The following is a 22115-nucleotide window of genomic DNA, read 5'->3' on the forward strand; positions in this document are numbered from 1 at the left end:
TCAATGGGTTAACAGGATTCTATTTTACTTTTTTATATGTGTATATTTTTAAAAACATAAATTTTATTGGAGAGTCTTATTACTTTAATGAAGTTGGAGTTATCGCTTGTTAGTATTTTTTTTTTAATCCAGCTTATTAGTCTATTTTATTTTGTAATGAAAATCACTCCCAAAGAAGGCATGAAGCCACTTATTGTAAGGAGTTTAAAAAAACACTTCAATGTCAAAAACTAGCCAACAATAAATGTTAGATGGATAGATTCCAACCCAGAAAAGAGCAAAGCCTTTCACTGAAAGTGAAAGTTTATGGAAATACAAATTCATGCACAGTCTCCAGTCAGCATGTATATCCCGAGATGGGATACAGCATCTAGTATTTCTAAATGGTCACCCATCTTGTATTGGCCAGGATCAACATAACTTAATTCAGTGATCTAATGGGTACCGGTGTGTTAATGTGACTATGCCAAGACACTAGCAGCAACCTAAATACCAAAAACAGTAATGTGAAGACAGAAGCCTAGAAAGAAAATGGTTGTAGAATCAAAATGACGTTTATGACAATTATTTCATGCAGACTGAAGAAATAACAATATTTTAACTTGTCATGAAGTTGTCTGGCAATTTTAAAATTATTCAATGGATTGCGAAGTGTCACTTAATAGCACTAAGTCTTTGAGGTGTGAAATCTGTAATTTATCATGCACTGAATCATTATTCACAATTAATCGATGATTTGAGATGGAAATGTTTAAAAGACAGATTTCATCGTCTAATATTAAAAAAAACTTTATTTGAACAAAGCAAGTTTTCCTTACAAATGATTATTTTTCTTTCAGTTTCAGTTTTTACATAAAACCTAAAGTCAGCAGCCATTTTCTTTCAAGGCTGCTCCATCTACACATCTCAACAAAAAAAAAAAAATGAAAATGGTAAGTTCTTTTGAATTAAAAAAAACTCCATTGATTTTGATAGCTTTGAAAATATTTCTAATATTTTTTCTCCTCAACTGAAAATTCTGTATTATATATGTATAAAATATTAAAAAAATAAAATAAAACTGTTTACTTACTTGAGAGACACCTCCAGGGCGGATATAAGCTGCATGCATACGAGCACCAGATACTCTTTCATAAAATTCCATCATCTAAAATTACACAAAAATAATTTTATTTATTATCAAAGAAATTCAATCCAAGAAATAATTGATAAGGTTTATTTCATTGTAAAATTATTTTTATTATTTAGAAAACGAAAATCAAATAAAAAATGTTTTTACAATTTGCAATAACGTGAGAGAATAGCAGCATACAGGGTGATCAAAAAAAAAAAAAAAAAAAAGAAAAAAGTGTCCGATTTTGTTTTTCATCTCAAATTTGTTTTACAATTTTTTTCAGGTTTTAACACCAATTTAGATTCAACTGGATACTATACTACGCATCGGTGGATAAAACTCATTGAGGTGTACTTTGTCACAAAATCAGTTCTTCTGATACAGCAGCAATGCAAGAAAGATTTTGACAGGAACCATATACCTAATAGAAGTGCAATTCAATGTTTGGTGGATAAATTTAAAAAATCAGGAAGTATGGCAGATGCTCACAAAGACCATAAGTGGTCAACATTGTTCAGCCATAATTCCTGACAATATTCAGGTGTTACAGGAATACCTTCAGGAATCTCTGAGAAACTCAACATATCGGCTCTCACAAGAAACTAGGATTTTGAGAACTTTGATTTTGAGGATCCTCCATGATGACCTTAATCTTAGATTTGATTTTCTTTAGTGATGAAGTTTACTGTCACTTGAATGGGAATATCAACAAGCAGAATAAGCGCTTCTGGGCTCAGGCTCCATCATCATACGCATCATCTTCTTAGTCAAGAGAAAATGCATGTATAGTGTATCATCGGACAAAATATCATCATCGTGTCATACTTCTTTTAAGAGAATGAGAATTAGGTGATGGTGGACTGTTACACTGCACTCATGAGGACATAGTTGAAGCTTGCATTGATAAAGATACAATCTCTCATCATTCAGCTACTATTTAGAAAAAAAAATAAAATAAAAAATATCTTCTGAGAAAATTTGAGATCAAAAAGAAAATAGGGCACTTTTTTGGAGGTTGGAGGCACCTTGCACAACAAACATGTTTGACCTGTACTCTTGTATGGCTGACATCCATGGTTGATGTATTGGACAGAGAAAATTGTCAGTCTTACTCAACTGTTCTTCATGAAAAGTATGTCACACAATAAGGTCTTAAACTGGTATGGCCATATCACCTTGCCATCAGTCATCTGAAACACTCAAAAATATGTCCCAAACTGAGGTCACTGACTCAAACCCACGTGGTAAGCTACTTAAACACCAAGTGACCAATTAATGGCAACCTGATTCTGGTGGGTGGCTTGTTAAATGGTAACAGACAGGAAAAGTTAAGTCATTCAAGAATGAGACAAGATACAGAAAAATTAAAATAATAATTTTTGCGTAATCCATCAATTGATGGTAAAACATTTATGAATTCTGTGCATCATGATGCCCACTCACTTATTGTGGTTAGAAGCCAGCAGTCTTGATTGTAATCTGAGGTCTCCCAACCTGTCACTTGACCTCTGGGGACCACAAAAGCACTTTTTCAGCAAGTTCATTGTGTTTGAATATGTGTGTGACCCGAGGATTATCGGTGGCAGTGCTACGATAAAACATAAGACAAATACTTGACGTCAGTTAAGCTGTATGTGTCTGGGATATTGTCACATAGCATAGAAAAGGAGGACCCTCAAATGTGCGTTGCTAGATGTCTAGTTGCATTGGTACACAGAGATTTTATTCTTGGCTTGATCTACTCTTGTCCAGCTTTGACTTCAATCTTTCAGTGGACCTCCGAGCTGCCAACTGCCTTCAACTCTCACAAAATTAAGGCTATCTTTAAACTTCTGTTGCAAACTGTCTCAAAACTCAATGCCACTACTAAAACTGTCCATAAATTCTAAATATATCAACCTCGAAGTCTAATATTTTGTTTCAGTCACCACCACACCTTGATTAACTATCCTATTTCTAATGCCTTTGTGAACCACTTTCATTGTCTCTCTACTAATCTTACTTTCTATACCTTTGTTCAGCTTATTTTCTCTTTTTGTTGGAGTTTTTCCTCTTTTTTTACTTTCTAACATTTTGAGTGAAAAGGAACGTTGATAGTATCACATATATACAAAAAGTTAGCATTGAACAGTCGCGTATAAAAGTGAAAGGCAACCCTATAGCATTTTGTTTGTTACGTGGGCTTCGCCACAATATGTTGTAGATGACATGTAGCATGAAATTTCTTTGATCAACCAACATTTAACGTCAACAAGTTTAATCCATCGAGTAGGATAGATTCAATGGATGCCTTGAAAATTTCGAGATACACTGTGCGGCAGTGGGAATGCCATTTTTGTTATTTAAGTTTTCTAATTTCAGCTTGAGTTCTATCTTAGAAATATATCCCTTTATTTTCTAATTATTAAGTGCTTCACTTTTTTTATTTTAGAAATATGATTATGCAATTAAAGACAAAAAGGTATACTTCCAAAATAGAAAGACACCGAAGCAGAAAAAAAATCATCATGGTGTACATCCCCGTGATGAAAAAATATTGTACACCAAAAATCATGTAAACTAATCAGGTATTTTTATCAAAAAAATGAAAAGAAAAAGTTCAACAAAAACTTGTTTACATTGGACTTGAAGGCTACCATATTGTAATCGACTAGGAAGCAGACCAATGGAACAGTGTTCCACATGCAGGCAATTCTAGAAAAGAAACTTTGTTCATGGAATCTCCATTTAGAATTAGGCACAGATAAAGAGTGGGGAAAATTGTTGACAGTGGTTGTAACTAGTAAAGTGTTTTTTGTCAAAGTTTGGCAAGGGGGGGATCATAGATTGATCTCAAGCACTTGTCATGAAAATAACAATAGAGCAGAGATAGGCACGCAATATCTCTTCTATGGGAAAAGTTGCTGGGAAGAGAAAAGGGTATCACCTACTAGGTTTTGAAGCCGGTTTTTAACTATCAAGACAAGGTAGGGTGCGCCAAGCAACTCCTGCCCAAATGTGGCAACAGTATTTTATTTTAAGATGCATTTGGCTCTTATACAGATAAAGAATTGCATTGGCAGTGAGATACCTACTGGAGCAGTACAATGATCCAACCATTTTTCCATCGACCTTGGTATCAGATTTGATGTATGTGTTTTCCATTTCAGCTTAAGAGTGAAGGTCAGTCCGAGAGATAAGAGCCATTCATTTCAATTGGGGCCAGATGGGGGTCAGAGCAATTATGATGAAAAGAAGGAAGCTTGGTTTTAGTTCATGAAAATTAACCAGTTATCTTTTTCCCCAATGCACCATGTACTCAACACCAGAAGATAGAGAATCAGAAAGATCTTTTCATTGTCGGGCTTTGAAATGTTGCCATAGATTGTGGCGTCGTCTGCATAAATGTCTACAAATGATCTAAGAATGTGATTTGGGAGATCATTGATGAAGATCAAGAAGAGAATTGGGCCCAGGATGGAACCCTGAGGGATGCCAACATTGATATTATGAGCTTCTGATTTCTACTCATTGATGATAAGCCTATCAGAGAGAAAGGATTAAATAATTGAAAAGATATTTCCAGTTATGGAATAGCTGGAAATCTTATGAAGTAAACCTTTATGCCATACCCTATCAAAAGCCTTGGATATGTCAAGAGCTATTGCTCTAGAAATAAAACCCTTGTCGAGAGATTCACTAATCCTGTATGATATTACAGTCAACACATCAGCTGTAGATCTAGCAGAACAACAATGCCACTGAGTAGGTAATTTCTGCTGAGGTAGTTGACTACTTTTCTATTCTAAATAATTCAAATTTTAAAGAGATTTTAGAAAAGTAGTCAACCACCGCAGCAGAAATAACCTCCTTAGTGACATGCAATATGGTTTCCGTTCTGCTAGATCTACAGCTGATGTGCTAACAGTTATATCTCATAGGATTAGTGAATCTCTCGACAAAGGCTTCCTTTCTAGGGCAATTGCTCTTGCATTATCAAAGGCCTTCAATAAGGTTTGGCATAAGGGCCTACTTCACACGATTTCCAGCTACGGTATAACTGGAAATGTTTTCTCAATAATTAAATCATTTCTCTCTGATAGGTTCATAAGAGTAGTGGTTGATGGGCAGAAATCTGAGGCCCATAGTATTAATGCTGGAGTCCCCCAGGGGTCAATCTTGGGCCCAACTCTGTTCCTGATCTACATCAATGATCTCCCAAAACACATACTTAAATCATTCGTTGACATCTATGCTGATGACACGACCATCTACGACCACACATCAAAGGCCATAAATGACAAAGTTCTCTCTGATTCTCTCTCCTCTGATCTTGAGCGCGTCGTTCAGTGGGGGAAGAGATAGCTGGTTACTTTTAATGCATCTAAAACCAAGCTCCTAACTTTACAGCATCAACGCTCTGTTCCTCATCTAGCATCAATTGAAATGAATGGCTCTCGTCTTGGGGAGGCTTCATGTTTTGACAAGCTCCTGGGTTTGACCTTTACTCCTGATCTGAAATGGAACATGTATATAAAGTCTGTTGCCCGGGCCGTTGGGAAAATGGTAAGATCCTTCTACTGCTCCAGAAGATATCTCACTACTGATGCAATTCTCTATCTCTATAAAAGCCAAGTACGTCCAAAGATGGAGTTCTGCTGCCACATCTGGGCTGGAGCTTCAAAAAACAGCCTATCCTGCCTTGACAAAGTACAAAATAGACTTCGTGGCTTAGTGGGGGATGCTCTCTTCTCTTTCCTGCAACCTCTCTCCCACAGAAGAGACGTTGCGAGCCTGTCTTTGTTTTACCGTTATTTCCATGGCAAATGCTCGTCCGAGCTCCAATCTCTGGTCCCTCTTCGCCAATCCTTCATGATAAACACCCGTCTAGCTAAACCCACTGTCAGTAATTTTCCCCACTCTTTATCTGTGCCTAAATCAAAACGTAGATTCCATGAACATAGCTTTTTTCTGAGAAGTGCACGCCTGTGGAATTCTCTTCCGTTTGCCTGTTTCCCACCTGACTACAACTTGGACGTCTTCAAGTCCCACATAAACAAATCCCTGATTAATCGCCCCCCCCCCCTAAGTAAGACGCTTTACCAAATCTCCAACACCAACTATTATTATGATATTATCCTATTGATTATTGTACACAAAATAACCCTTATCCCCGAGTGGCTTACGGGCCTTCATTAGTGGTGACCCCATGTAAAAAAAAAAAAAAAAGAAAACCATTCTAAACATGGCAAGAGGGTAGTGGAAAATCCATCACTGGTTAACTCCTGCCTTGAAGCACTCTTCAAAAATAGAGTAAAAAAATTAGTCTTCTGATCATCGTAATGCCTATGAGTTCCCATTAATCTATTAAAAAATGATTTTCTTTATAAAAATAAAATTTCTTGATCAATTTACATGATTTTTGATGTACAATATTTTCTGTTACAAATATATACATCATAAAAATTTCTCTTCATTTTTTTTTAAGAAGGGGTAGCACTGAAATTCGAAAACTTAAATAACAAAAAGGGTATTACTTCTGCTGCACCCAGCACATATTGAAATATATCTTCCAAGTTAAAATGAATAAACAAAAATTTCTTTTGTTAAAAATTTTTTTAATTTTATTTAAAAAAAAAAGATTAAATCGAAGAAACTGAAAATAAATCTTGAATAGGATTGATACAAATGTTGCTTACTTTTTCTCGTTCTTCAAACAGCCAGAAGAATGGAGTCATGGCGCCAATGTCAAGGGCGTGTGTTCCAACAGCCATGATATGGTTTAGGATGCGAGTGATTTCTCCAAACAAAGCTTTTCAAAATAGGAAGGACAAAATTAGAGGAAAAGTAGATTTAAACAGAAACTATTATTAAAATAAAATCTTAAAAATAGTCATATAGTTACTGAATAGTTGACATTTACTTATATTGGAACAAAAAGAAACAAAAAATATGTCATATAATGAAATCATATTTAGAACTTATGTTCAAATCATTGGATCAATTGATTAAGCATGAACATCAAATAAGATTGAAAATATTTCGAGTCACGGTTGAAAAGTCAGTTCACAGAAATATTTCTATATATAAAAAGTAAATCATGATCACCATCATATTCAATTAAATGTCTGTTTTACTGGTTGGCATGTGTTGGACAGTTTTTACAAACTAACCTATCCCTGGTCAGGTCTTCATTTATCCTTATTTCATTCAAGTCCATCCTTATAATTTTCTCACATATTTTTTTTAGTTTTGCTATGAACTGACCTTACTACCTCAACTGTTCTACATTTACTAACAAAAAGAACTCTCATTCATTCTTTCAACATGACCATACCAACAAAGCCTCCTGTTCTGCACAGATTTCCATATACTGTCCAGATTTAATCATTCTCTTTCACATTTAAGCATGTCTTTAAGATTCGCATGATTTATATTATTTCACTCCATGCAACATATATCCTCAACACTCACTGACCAGGTCTTAATTCCATACATCATTGCATTGCATACATATGCCTGATATACTCTCCTATCAGTCTATAGTTTTAACACAATGTCAGTTAGTAATGGCAAAAGATCCAAGAACTCAATCAATTCCTAACTCTTATAATTACACTAGTACCAGCTCCTTCCAATCATATCACCAAAGTAAAAAAAATTTCTGAACAACCTGAATCTTGCCATTTAAATGGATTTTATATCAGAGTTTTCATCTTCTCTCTTACACTTCTCTCAATCTACCAGTAATTACATTGCATTTATTTCTAGTAAATTTATATTTCAAAATATTGGATCTGAAATCTTGCACGACTGCTCATATAATCTAAATCTTTCTCCATTAATGTAGAAAAAAAAACAATTTAAAACAGTTATGCTCCGTACATATTCCAGCTGCGAATTCTAGTCAGCAATAGCAGTGATCAATTAAAATAAACATCAACTTACTTCTAATCCATTTAGCTCGTTCCGGAATCTGTATATTAAGCAAATTCTCAACAGCTAAAGAGTAACACTGTTCATTGCACATCATGGAAACGTAATCTAGACGGTCAAAATATGGCAGAGCCTAAAGAAAAGAGATGAAGAATTTTTGTTGTGATTAACATTTCTTACGAGAATGATATTGGAATAAAATGTAAAATAACCAAAATAAACTTTAAAAAAAAAATTAAAAAAGTAGTTGACCATAGTTTAGAATTACCCAAAGGCTTCCCTTTCATTAGTTACTACACTGAGGTGTAGGGGAGGGCACCAATACATATCCAGGATTACTTTACTGCACTTACCTATTAATGAGGGCATCAAGTACCTTTTTGTTTTGTCTGATATGGTTCGACCCAGGATTAAATTCTCGCCTCCTTGACCATTAGTGGACACTAACCAATATATCAAATGGGTCAATAAATTGTTAGTTTCACATATTTACTCAGAAATATTCAAAACTGAAACTATCATTTTATAAGACCACAAAACAAAATAAAAAAAAGCACCCATAGAATTCACACTTCAATCTTTGACTTGTCCACCAAATGTCAATCATGAATGTCTAACAGTCTTTGTTTTATTGGTGTTCAATGCTAAGCACAAGTGGATATGACATGCAGAATTGCTAATATCTTTGACACATTCCTCACCTGGTACGTAATTTGTTGTAATGACCCTCTTCAATTTAGGAATAATTTGAGATTTTTTGATAGACAATATCTTTAAGATAATCCCATAGATAAAAATTTGACAGGGTTAGGGTTCGCTAAATCAGAAACCCATTCAGGATCACACCTTCTACTGATGAAATGATCTCATAAGTGTCCCTCTATAGTATTGAACAGCAATAAACATGGTAGACATTTATGACAAACTCGATGGGCATATAAGACATAGAGTGAAATTTAAAGTTCTGAATTTTTTTAGATGATTTTGTCTGATTGTTTATATTGTATTGATCGGACTATTGTTCTCATCTTGAGTGTTATTTGTGAAACGTTTCGGTCGGATTGTCCTTTGGCCGTCTTCAGGCATGTTGGAAAAAAAAGGTACTGATTTTGTAAATATTTTCATATTCTAGATCCAACATGCCTGAAGACAGTCGAAGGACAACCTGACCAAAAATTGTACAAATAACATTAAAGACGAGAACAATCGTTCGATCAATACAAGTAATATAGAGTGAAATTTATTTGTACTAAATATGGTTGAATTGCAGAACAGATTTAACATTTTATTAACAATTGCATGGATGGCATTTTGCTGGTGGTGGTGAGTAGTGTTTATTGTGTAAACAAGAAATATTATTAATAAACTATTTCCTAGAAGTATAGGTAATCTTGAACTATGGAGTAAGTTGAATAAATAAATATATATATTATATATATATGCAAGTTACAATTCATTATTCACAGAAATTATTTATAATCTTTCATATTAATTTTGTACACAAATGTTTGTTTACCTGTAAGTATGTTTTATACTCAATAAGCTTTTCTGTTCCACGATGCAACAGACCAATATGGGGATCCGCTCGAACAATTGACTATAAATAAAAAAATAAAAAAAGTACATGTAGTTTGCTTGAATCATTGTGTGTCATGTATGTATATATATATATATATATAACTACTTCATTTACTCACATAAAATTAATATACGAAAGTATAGATTTATGCGTAAACTTTAAGTATTTACTTCAAAAGTGCTCAATACATAGGTAGAGCTAGTTAGTAATTTATAAAATATATATGGCGATTAAGCTACACTGAATATTCGGCATTTCATCCACTCTAGGATTCATCAGGCTTATGCGCATAAGCCTGATGAATCCTATAGTGGATGAAACGCCGAATATTCAGTGTAGCTTAATCGCCATATATATTTTATAAATTACTATATATATATATATATATATATATATATATATATATATATATATACATACATACATACATAGGGATATTTTATAGTAGGTAATTCCAATGCAGAAGCGTAACTATAAATAGAATGAAAGCAAAATAAGACATAGTGAAAGTGAAATGATGTTTGCAGTTTCTTCTCTTATTATTATTATGATTTTTCTAGTTCTTGTCCAGAATTCACCTATATTAAAATCAAAAATCAAGAAAAATCTGTATGATGTACATATGCATGAAGAAACGAAAATATCATATTCTAAAAATCATATAAATTGATCAAGTAGTTATATTTCTAAATAAGAAAATCAAATTTTATGGGTAACGGAAGAACAGCTGTCTTTTCTGCCATTTTGAAAACAATCTAAAAAGAAAATAGTGAGTTAACGATTCAAGCCTGCAATATTTATGCTGTAATGCCTACAAATTCCCATTAATTGCTTAAAAATGATTTTCTTTATAAAAGTAAAACTACTTGATCAATTTATGTAATTTTAGGAATATATTTTCGTTTCGTCATTAGTACGTACATCATACAGACTTTTATTTTTGTTATTAATATGGAGGTATTCTGGACAAGAATATTTTTCATTCATATTTGTAACAATGTGGACGTGCATATGCAAAGGCATACGAAATGCGGTCACTGTAAGACTATAAAAACGAGAGAGCATGTTAGAGAAGACGATCACATGAGAGTTGTCACAACCATAATGAGAAGTCACGCATGGCAGGAAAACAAGGAAATAACTGTTGCTGTTACAACAGGAAAAAGCGAGTTGAAGTTCTTTCTTATTCTTTGTCTACTTTGCGACTGAGGTTACAACTGTTACTTGTTCTCAATTCAACTTGATGTAAGGTTTGTATGGTATATTTTGAAAAAAATTTTCCTCTTCAGTTGCTGGTCTCAATTTAAAATGTGCAAAAGAAAAATTTTATCAAATTTCCAGATCATCTGATAGGTACTGTTACTACTTCTCTAAGCTCATTTCTTTGGACATGTATTATTAAAATAAAATTAGCATTCCTAACTGTATGATCATGATTTTAAATAAAACCCATAAGTTTCATATTCAAAATAGATTTTCCTTATGTATTTTGTATTAACTGAATTACTATTCTTATAAAAACCAAGCACAACATTTTTGCCAATGTAACTTCTGACCTTCATCAGGTGTATCTTTTCAAAACCATAAATCTATACAAAATTTTGAATCAAACCCTTTATTTAATCTGTGTAGATAGATTGTTCTTAGTTGTATAGGATTAAAGCTAAAAAATGGCATCATCAATGTTTGCTTGCTGAAGGACAGTGTTTCTACTTCAGGGTTTGGTAAGCATCATGCTAGACCAGGATTAGTTTAACAAACAAACTTTTGTTTTGAAAGACGTTTTTTTTATCAGGAGGAGAGGAATGAAATCAATATTGTGTCATCTTTAAGACTCACGTTACACATCCATCAAATCATTCTCATATGATTTTTCTCCATACAACGCATGTTTTCAATCATCACTGATCAATAGGGCTATGACAACAGAATATTCTTTTCATTGTTTTGACTTTAGAGTATTTATCCGACACAATTAATCAACACAGAACCACATTATTCTATATAAAAGCATATAAGATATCAACGGATACACATTCGAGAGTCAAAACAATGAAAAGAATATGCTGTTGTCCGGGCCCTACTGACCAATTTTCATTTCCATTAGCCGACATTGGTAATGCTCTGCTAGTTAGTAATGACAGTAAAGAAATTGGTTGGTTGTTTTATGGCATATCAACCTTTTTCAGGTTATTTAATGCCGAATCTAGTGATTTTGAGGAACGATTTTTTTAATGGAGTATATTTGTTTTTTTAAGTCGGATTCTATTTAACTCATAGTTGGGACCCTAACAGGTACTACCACTCCGGGTTAGAGTGGACCTGGGAGCAATGGCAATTAAAGGGTGGCTCCACACTCTCCAAGGCCCGCAAGCTGGAGCCTTACCATCGGATATAGTTTTAGGTCATATCCAGGACCGTTGTATAAAGGTTCTTTTAAAAATTTTTTATAAAGGCCAATTTTTTAAGATATGAGAGTATGGTGTGGGGATTGTTTTTATCAAATAACTCTTTAATATTGTTTTCTTTGTAGAATCGATTTTTTACTGTTACAAAATCAGTACATTCAATTAATATGTGTTTGATTGTGAGTGGTGTTTGACAAGGTATACAGATGGGTTGGCTTTCTTTTTTTTTTTTTTTTTTTTTTTTTAGGAGATATGAGTGGGTTACATAGGTATGGCCTATTTTTATTCTTGTTAGTTTGACTTCTTTTCTGTTTGATTTCGTATTTTGTTTTTGTTTTTTGATTCTTGGCATGATTTCGTGAAGTTTGTTGTTAAGGTGTTCATTCCAGTAGGTTTGCCATTTCTCTGTTGTATATGCATTGATACGTCTTTTTAGATCTATGTATGGAATTTTAAAATTTGCATCGATTGGGAGATTTAAGGCGTTTTTTGCTGCTGAATCTGCTAATTCATTACCTTTAATACCGGAATGGCTCGGTATCCAGCAGAAAATGATTTCTTTTTTACTGTTTAATTCAGTTAATTTTTGGAGTAATTTTGCGATTAGGGGGTTGTCCATCTTTTTATTTTTAATCGCTTTTAGAGTAGATTGGGAGTCTGAAAGGATTATAAATTTGTTTTTTTTTGTTATTGGAGGCGAGTTTGAGAGCTAGGATTAGAGCATGTATTTCAGCACTGAAGATTGAGGTTTCTTTTGGGAGGTTTGATTGTTTTTTGATTGATTTATTGAGTATTGCTGCACTGGCTGTTGCATTATTTTGTTTAGACCCATCCGTATAGATGTGTGTGTGGTCTGGATACTTTTCTTTGATTTTATCGAGATCATCATGATAAGTTATTGGATGAGTATGTTTCTTTTCATATTTACTTAAACTTAGGTCGATGTTAGGGGATACGATTTTCCAGAGAGGGGTTTTGAGTAGGACAGTTTCGTGAATTTTGGTTATGGGTAGATTTGCTTCTTTGGAAATCGATTTTATTCTAAGTTCAAAGGTTTTGATTGCATTTTCTTTTTGGTCGAAAAGGTGTTTACGGTTTGGATTTAAAGTGCTATTGTGTGCTGGGTTTGTGGGGTTGGCTGTAAGTTTTGTGTAGTATTTTAGACCAAGGTTTTGATTTCTAAGCATTGGAGGAGTTTCATGTGCTTCTGCATACAGGCTTTCTACAGGGGAGGTTGGAAATGCTCCTAGTGCTAGTCTTAGTCTGGAGTGGCATATTGTGTTGAGGGTTTTTAGATATGACTTTCTGGTGGATTGATATATCAAGCTAACGTAATCTATTTTTGATCTAATTAATGCTCTATATAGTTCGAGTAGTGTGTTCTTGTCAGCTCCCCAATCTGTATGGGCAATGACTCGTAGGAGTTGTAATGCTTTATTACATTTGGTTTTGATGTGATTGATGTGTGGAATGAAATTTAGTTTTTTGTCAAAGATGATTCCCAAGTGCTTGTGTTCGTTTACAAATGGAATTTTTCCGCCTTCAATCTGTAAGGTGGGGTCAGGGTGGAGTTTGCGTTGGTTACAGAAATGGATGCATTTTGTTTTAGTTTTGGAGAATTTGAAACCATTTTTCGTTGCCCATTTATTAATTTTATTTATGTTATGTTGTAGTTTTCTTTCAATAGTGTGAGTGTATTTAGATCTGTAGCTGATTGAGCAGTCATCTACATATAAGGAGCTATGTATATCAGGAGAGAGTTCTTTTATAATGTTATTGATTTTTATGTTAAAGATAGTTGTTGATAATATGCTACCTTGGGGCACTCCTTCTTGATTTTGTGAGTCTGATAAAGTCGAGTCTATGCGAACTTGGAAAGATCTGTCTGTTAGGAAGTTTTTTATGAATTCAGGTAGTCTGCCTCTTAGTCTAATGTTGTGGAGATCTTTTATGATAGAGTTTTCAGGTAGTTGCATATGCTTTCTCAAGATCGAAAAAAAAACAGATGTTACGTGTTCCTTATTGACAAAAGCTTCTCTGATGTAATTTTCGAGGTTAGTGATGTGGTCTATACATCCTCGATTTTTTTGGTATCCACACTGGATTTTAGAAATTATTTTGTTGTCATCTAGATACCATATAAGACAGTAGTTAATCATTTTTTCGAACATTTTGCATAGGCAGCTTGTGAGAGTTATTGGTCTGTAGTTTTCTGGGTTTGATGTATCTTTTCCCAATTTGGGTATCGGTATTATTGTTGCTTGTTTCCATAAAGTTGGGAAATCTTTTGTTTCCCATATTTTATTATAAATTTTGTGAAGGAGTTTTAATGATTTGGGCAGAATTTCTTTAAGGAAGTTGTAGTGCACTTCATCTGGTTCTACAGCTGAGTTATAGGATTTTTCTATGGTGGTTTCTAGTTCATTGAGTGAGAAGATTTCATTGTAAGGCTCTTGGTTTTTGGAGTTGAAGTTTATTTTGTACTTTTCTTCATGTTTCTTAAGTATTTGGAATTGTCTATTGTAGTGTTTTGATGATGAATTTTCGGCAAAGGTTTTAGCTAGTGTGTTAGCAATATCTTTTTTATCAGTTATTTTCTGTTTATTTGTGAGAAGGTGTTTGATTGGATTCGGATTATATTTTCCAGTTATTTTCCTAATCATTTCCCAGGCGGTTTTGGGTTTAGTGGTGATGTTGATTTTGTTGGCAAATTGTTGCCAGCAGGATCTTTTGGATTCTTTAATTGTTTTTCGAGTTTTAGCTCTTTGGTGTTTGTATTCTATTAAGTTGTTGGTTGTGAGTTATTTTTAAAATTTTCTTAAGGCTGCCTTTCTCTGTCTAATGGCCGTTTTACATTCTGGATTGAACCATGGTTTTTTTTTTCCAGGAGGAGAATTTTTGGGTATGCATTTTTTGGCTATTGTTATGAGTACTTCCGTGAATTCTTCTATTGTTTGGATTTGATGTTCTGTTAATTTTAGTGAACAAAGTTCTTTAAATTCGGCCCAGTTGGCTTTGTTTGTGTTCCACCTGGGTATGTGATTTTGGATGGAGTTACTGTAATCTCTATATATAAAAGCGAAAATGTATGTATGTATGTATGTTTGGATGTCTGCTAAAAACTTTCGACAGACGCAACGAAAATTCACAAACTCGGTATCACATCGAAGCTCCATCCTTTGCTCGAAAAATATTGAAAAACTGGCCAAAAACGTTAACTTTTTCACCCCGAAATCGACAATTTTCGACAGGGGGGGGGGGGTCAACAAAAACGGTCCTCTCGTGACAATGACCGATTCTACGCATATGTCAGATGACGTTGTGACCTGATTTACTTTAAATAGTTGAAAAACCGAACAAATTTCATATACGTCACATTAGCTCAGTTGCTTAAGGCCTTGGTTCATTATCTAAACATTTTGGGTTCGAATCGTGGTGTGAGATTTTTTTTTTTTTTTTTTTTTTTTTTAAATTTTAATATTGAACCAGTGTTTCGTTTTTCTGCTTTTTTTTTTTTTTTTTTTTTTTTACTTCGCTTATTATTAGCAAAACCCAAAAACACCCGGGTACCCACCGATTTTTTAAATTTTAATATCGAAACAGGCTTATTTAAGCCATTTTTCACATGTTCGTTTTTCTGTTTTCATCGTTCGTTTGCCTTACGTTAGTTTTTTTTGTGTTTTTTTCCCACTTAAGTGTTAACGTTGTTTTCTTTTTTTACTTCGCTTATAACAAACAAACCTACGTCGTCGTTGTCACGCTCGACGACTTCCGGACGCGCACCTGTCAATTTTGTTCTTAAATAAATTCAAACATCTTTCACTAACTCATTCTGGCTGGCCGATTTTATATTCAAACTTCGCCTCAGGGCTTCGGGTTCGATCATTTCACCTCACTTATGCATTTTTCTTTGGTGTGGTCAGGCTCTTTGTTGCCGCATTTTCCACATATTTTTATTCCTTTACAGGCTTCTCTATGATGTCCATATTTTTGGCAATGGAAACATCTTAATGGAGCTGGGATATATTCGTCTACTTTTACATTTAAGTAGCCAATTTTTATTTCTTTAGGTATTGTTGATTTGTTAAACGTTAATATGCATGTGTTGGTGGTTATTATTTTATTGTTTCTTTTTATGTTTATGCGGATGTGGTTGATTATTGTTTTTCTAATTTGGTTTTTATTTCTTCTTCAGTTGCTAGCGATAGTTCATAACTTCGAACTACTCCTTTCGAAGTGTTTAGTGTTTTATGGGGAAAGACTTTGCACTTTTAAGTAGAGATTGAGCATCTAGTAGATTTCCATCTTTTGTTTTTTTTAATCATTTTTGGTTTACTTTTTGTGGATAATGTCTTTTCTATTAGAAAAGGTGATAAATTTCCAATTTTTTTATTTTCGATTAATTCAATAACCAAGAATCGTGGGAAGTTTTCTTCGTCTATAGTTGGAATGGTCTTTCTAGTTTTGAATTTTGGTCTTCATCTGAGCTTGAGAGGTTAGAGTCAGAGGAATGATTTCTTTTAAGGGTTTTGAGGGGATGCATTTGTTTTTATCAGCCATGGATTTTGAGATTTATTTTTCATCAACCACGCTCCCTACCCACCTCAGAGTCCAAAATTGGGGCATAGTAAGGGGGAAACCCATTCGCCTTGACCATGTCGGGGCTACGTGGAGGATATACTCTTTTGGTAAGGAGTTCTCAAGCACTATATTTTCTGCTCAATATGTCCTCAAAAATACATTTGTTCAGATGGAGTGTTGAGCTCTGGTCTTTCCAATTGATTGACCTTTGCCATCGCCTTCTAGCACTTACTTGGTTTGCCTACTTTTGTAGTGGGGGAAGAAAAAAAAAAAGATGGGAGTACCTTTAAGTTTCGTTCTTTGTTGTGGTAGTTGGTACTTTGGGTGTAAGAGCACTTGGCGTGACTAGCCGATTGATCGGATTGGGCCTCTCCGACCGCCCGTCTGGCCGAAGTAATGTGTTGCAGTGCCTAGACTTTTATGCACCCAGGTCTAGGTTAGCTCAATCACCAGGATCACGTCCTAAGGCATAACAAGTAGCAACCCATGGCTAACTGGTTGCCCATTGAAGGATTTTTACCCTCTGCAGGGGGGCAGTCGGCTTATTCTAGTGCCGTACGAACAGGGCAAAAAAAGGGGGGAGGGGGAGAGAGGGGGGCCGACGGGGTTGGGAAGGAAAAGGAAACGAGAGGGGAAGGGGGTTGTTATTTTGTTTTTGCAGAACATAATTAAGTTTTACAAAAGAGAATAGAAAACAAAAACAGAAAATCGATGTAGGTGCATTTCGTCTCAGGAAGCCAATAGACAGCCTGATCTGGTAGCACCAGAGGTAAAGAAATTGAAAAGAAAAATGACTTGTCAGGTAGATATGATTTTCTTAATAAAACTTGAGAAAAATTTAGAAGTATATGAATGCTATTTGATTACATTAATTAATTTCTAGGAAAAAAATAAGTTAATTTCTAGTTTTATCCATCAAACTTGCAGCAGTTTGAAGGGAATTTCATGACTTGTTCTGTCAATCTCACTAGCATACAACCTCAGAAATGGCTATAAGCCTTCATCACTGTTTCCACTTAGGCCTCTCAAAGGCTCTGGTGATCCAGGCCTTCAGCTCAAGTTTTGTGTTGCAATTAGATGCTAATGACTCATTCTACTGTTCCCCACATTAAGTTAAGGGAGTTTTAGTCAAGCAAGTTGGAAAGCCTGATATCAATGAAGTTCTGGTCTTCCAGTTGATACTGGAGGCAGCTGAGACTTACTGCCACATGTATGGCATAAAAGCAGCTACCTGATCGATCCAGAGTTTCAGTATCTCACAACATGGATAAAACCTTTATTATTCAGTTCGATGTCCTCAGGGAAGAAATAAGGTCACATGATGTGACCGTCACTGAGTTTCAATAACGAATTCCAACATTTTGACAGCATCTGATAGTCAAACATGCATCTGACTTTATGTACCAATTTAACAGTTGAAAAATTGAACAAATATCATCCACTCCACATATAAATTAGATTTATCTGTAGGTGACAAATAGTACTTGCATATCCAACATCATTGCAATGAACAGATGAATATCAGCCTACAGACCAAGACATCGCTGAATGCATTATGGCTACTGATATTTAGATAATCGGTTATAGTCAGCTAATGTACTTCCTAACTTCCGGTGTGGCTACTACCGGAAGCGATGATAAGGCAAATCAGTTCCTTCATTTTCATTGTTCTTTAGTATTTCTATTGTGAAAGGATTTATTGAAATAAAATATAAGTATACAATAAAAACGAATAGAATTATAAAAGATAAAAATAACACAATTAGTCTTCAATTGCACTTTTATAACAAAATTTTAAAAAATAAATTTTTATTTTGTTTGAAACTTTAGAAGAAATATATATCAATGAAATTATAAAAATAAGTTTTTTTTATTTGAATTTATGTAATAAATATATGTTTATGAAAGTATAAAAATATAATTGAAATAAAAATAAAATTAGTGAAATCAAAATAACAAAATTTCAAACATCATAAAAAACGTATCCAATACATAATTTTCTCAAAATAGTTTAAAAAGATTTTAAAAAGCGTTTTCAATAATTCATTAAAAAAAAAAAAAAAAAAACTAATTTCAATAATTCTTAATCAAAATAAGACCAAAACAAAACTTTTCAATAATTATCAATAAAAAAAATAGAAAAAACGTAATAAAAAAGAGTACATGCATAGGGGAGACATAATTGTGAGAGAGAAAAAAAAAACAAAGGAAATGTTTTGCCTTGTCACCGCTTCTGGTAGCACTATACCAAAAGTTAGGAAATGTGTTACTTGACTATCACCAGATGATTACCTCTTAAGGGGACACAATCTTGTATAAAACATCAACCAGTATTTAAATATACTTTTTGAGGTTTGCACGCCAGCACAAAGTAATGATTTCCATGGAACCAGCAAAAGATATACCACAATCGCTTTCATCTTGTTAAAATGAAGATGGTATTCTCTGTCCTTATTTCTGTTTTCTGAAACCACTTACTAAAGATAGTGACAATATCTATTATATCCATTAACATTCAGATTCTATTATATCCATTAACATACAGGTTCTGTAGCACTGAGGTTGAGAGTGTGGGCCACCTGATTTCTGGTTGCAAAGTCCTACTTGGAGACGGTTACTATACAGATCGCCATAACGGAGTTTGCAAATACCTTCACTGGAAGATATGTAAGAAACTCAACATTCAGTGTAATAAAAACTCCTGGGAACATATACCCGAACGAACAGTTGGGAATGACAACTACACTATTCACTATGACTACATAATCCCTACTGCTACATATCTTGAAAATGCAGCTGTTAAACCAGATATAGTGATTTGGGACAGAGCAAACAAAAAAGCGACCGTAATAGAGGTCAGTGTACCCAATGATACAGGGCTTAACAGAGTTGAGAGGGAAAAGATTACAAAGTATCAAGGACTTATGTATGATATGAAACGAAATTGGAAATTAAAAGACGTTTCAATTATAGCAGTCATCATAGGAGCAACTGGGCTTATGAAAAAGAACTTTAAAAAGTACATAGCAAGCATACCCGGTGAACCAAGTGCAAGTGAAATACAAACGATTGCACTGAAAGGGACGGCTAGAATCCTGAAAAGATCTCTTGGTTGGACTCACTAAAATAGGGGTAAATGTCAGACATCTGGTTGGATGTCCCATCCCCTAGAAGAAAAAGTTTAAGAAAAATGAAAAAAAAAAAAAATTGTATATAGATGTACACATCCTTTTACAAGGTGACAAGAAATAACAGAGACAACTGTTTTAATGTTTATTTCAATAAACAATGAAACTAATGTAGCAAACGATCTTAACATGAATGTAATGAACTACTTAGTAATCTTAAGAAAGGTTTTCAAAATGTACACCTTTAGCACTAACACACAAGCTAAAAAATTTTTAGCTGACGGCCGCACCTTAATATTTTTGGTCTATAAATTTTAATCAATAACAACTTTTTGTGGTTTTATAAGTTTTCTTATATCCTATCAGGAACTATTTACTTAAAGAAAATTCTGAGATAAAAATAAAAAATACAAACGATTTCAATTGCTGCAATTAAATTTAGAATATTTACATTTGTACATTTTTTTTGATGAATCATGCAATATGTCGTTTGGTGTTCATTATGGTTCGACATTGTGATCTTTCATTTATATATTCATACACAATTTATTTTTTTTAAACAAGTTGCCACTGATTAAGGCTAAAAGCCATTCAAGAATAAGTATTAATGAGATAAATCGATTATTAGTTGAATGATGAAGAATTCTGAAAATTGATGAATAGGATGAACAAAATTTGATTTACTGATGGGGAAGAATTTATGACAAACACTTTTTTTTAAATTAAAAAGAAAAAAAAATGAACTGGTTTGCCACCAACCATTTCTTTACCAGAAGAGGCAAATTTAATGAACTCCAATGCAGAAAATTCTTTCATTGTATAGATTTTTAGAAAAAAATAACAGATTTTCATTAATAATCATTCTATAGGATTTGAAAAGCAAAGAAAATTTTGTGTTTCTTAAGATAGAGTTGACAGATTGAATTTTTAAATATGTCATTCTCAGCAAAACAATATTACGTACTTAAGTGTCATGCCAAAAATAGTAATAATTACAAAAGTTTAAATAAAAAGTTATAGTTAAAATTAATTTTTCTGAAAAATTAGGTAAAATTGCATTTGTCTCTAATGTTATAGACCGTAAGAGTCTACATATGGGGGACATAACCCGGAACAAATATTTTAGATTACTTGTTTATGGCTGCAATATTTGGTAGATAGACTTTATTTTACTAAAAACATAATAGCAATTCAAACTTTATGAATTTTCATAATTTTTGGATATATTACCATTTTCGACATGACAAGTATGTAATATTATTTTTGCTTAAAACAACATATTAAAAAAAAAAAAAAAAAAAAAATCGATTTGTCGACTATTTTAAGAAGTACCGAAAATTTAAATAAAAAATGATACCTCGCCATCAAGAGTGAGTACAAGACGCAAGACGCCATGGGCAGCAGGATGTTGGGGGCCAAAGTTCATTGTAACATTTTGTACTTCTTTTTCTTGATCCTCTGCTCGAGCTGAATATCAAAGAAAATCAACCAAATTTTTAAAGTAAATTTTTTAAATATATTTTTAAAAGAATATCACAGCAACAAAAATGCATTGTCTTAAGTGATGTTTTTCTGTTTTTTAAGTGATGATTCTAAGAGCTAATAGCTAGAATATTTGGTGCTTGACCACAATTTCTCCTATATCAAAAAGCAAAAAAAATAAAAAATCTGTATGATATACTTGCAACGGAAAGAAAATATTATGCACTAAAAATCACATAAATTGATCAAGCAATTTTATCTTTCAATAAAAAAAATCAAATTTTGTGGCTAAGTGAACAGCAATGATATTGTGATGCCAAGCTGAAAAAAAAAAAAAAAAGTGAGAAAACTCCAAATAATTCAAACTTGCAATATTTTAGAAAGCCATTCTTAGCATGGGGACATTGAAAATATTTTGTAGTTCATTCTAAAATATGACTAAATATGAAAAGGGCAAGTTTTTTAGCTGTTGAATCACAAAGAACAGACAAAAAAAAAATGAAAATTCTTTCTACTATTGCTACTTGATAGTAAAAAAAAAAAAAAAAAAGTACAATCCTGACAACATTCATCATCATCATCATCAGTTTAACATGCTAACATGTATTCAATGATTTTAGAAACTGACTGCCAAACTAACCAATCTCTGGCCAAGTATTTATTTATCCCTCTTTCTCTTAAATCCATCCTTATCACTTCTTCCCGTGTTTCCCTTTGCCCTCCCTTGCTCCCTCAACTGTTAAGCATGTAACCACAAAAATTCTCATTCATCTTTCAATGCAGCTATACCATCAATGTCTCCTGTTCTGCACAGATTTTTTTTATACTGTCAAGATTTAACATTCTTTTCAGGTCATCAGATCTAAACCTGTCTTTAAGACTCACATTACACAACATTCATATCATTT

The 22115-nt window shown here is 33.4% G+C and overlaps 1 protein-coding gene across 1 annotated transcript in view; it reads right to left on the reverse strand.

Annotated features, from left to right (window-relative positions):
• LOC145248947 (NADH-ubiquinone oxidoreductase 49 kDa subunit-like) overlaps nucleotides 1-22115 on the reverse strand; it is a 58446-nt gene that overhangs the window by 30692 nt on the left and 5639 nt on the right. Inside the window, exons 3-7 of the mRNA XM_080110746.1 lie at nucleotides 21083-21192; nucleotides 9546-9626; nucleotides 8042-8162; nucleotides 6793-6905; nucleotides 1073-1147 (exon numbers count right to left, since the gene is read on the reverse strand). Of these exons, the coding sequence (XP_079966872.1) occupies nucleotides 1073-1147; nucleotides 6793-6905; nucleotides 8042-8162; nucleotides 9546-9626; nucleotides 21083-21192 (500 nt within the window). The remainder of the gene's footprint in view (nucleotides 1-1072; nucleotides 1148-6792; nucleotides 6906-8041; nucleotides 8163-9545; nucleotides 9627-21082; nucleotides 21193-22115) is intronic.

Source organism: Euprymna scolopes, chromosome 27 (assembly GCF_053919585.1).
Source record: "Euprymna scolopes isolate OS-2025 chromosome 27, ASM5391958v1, whole genome shotgun sequence".
NCBI classification, from domain to species: Eukaryota; Metazoa; Mollusca; class Cephalopoda; order Sepiida; family Sepiolidae; genus Euprymna; species Euprymna scolopes.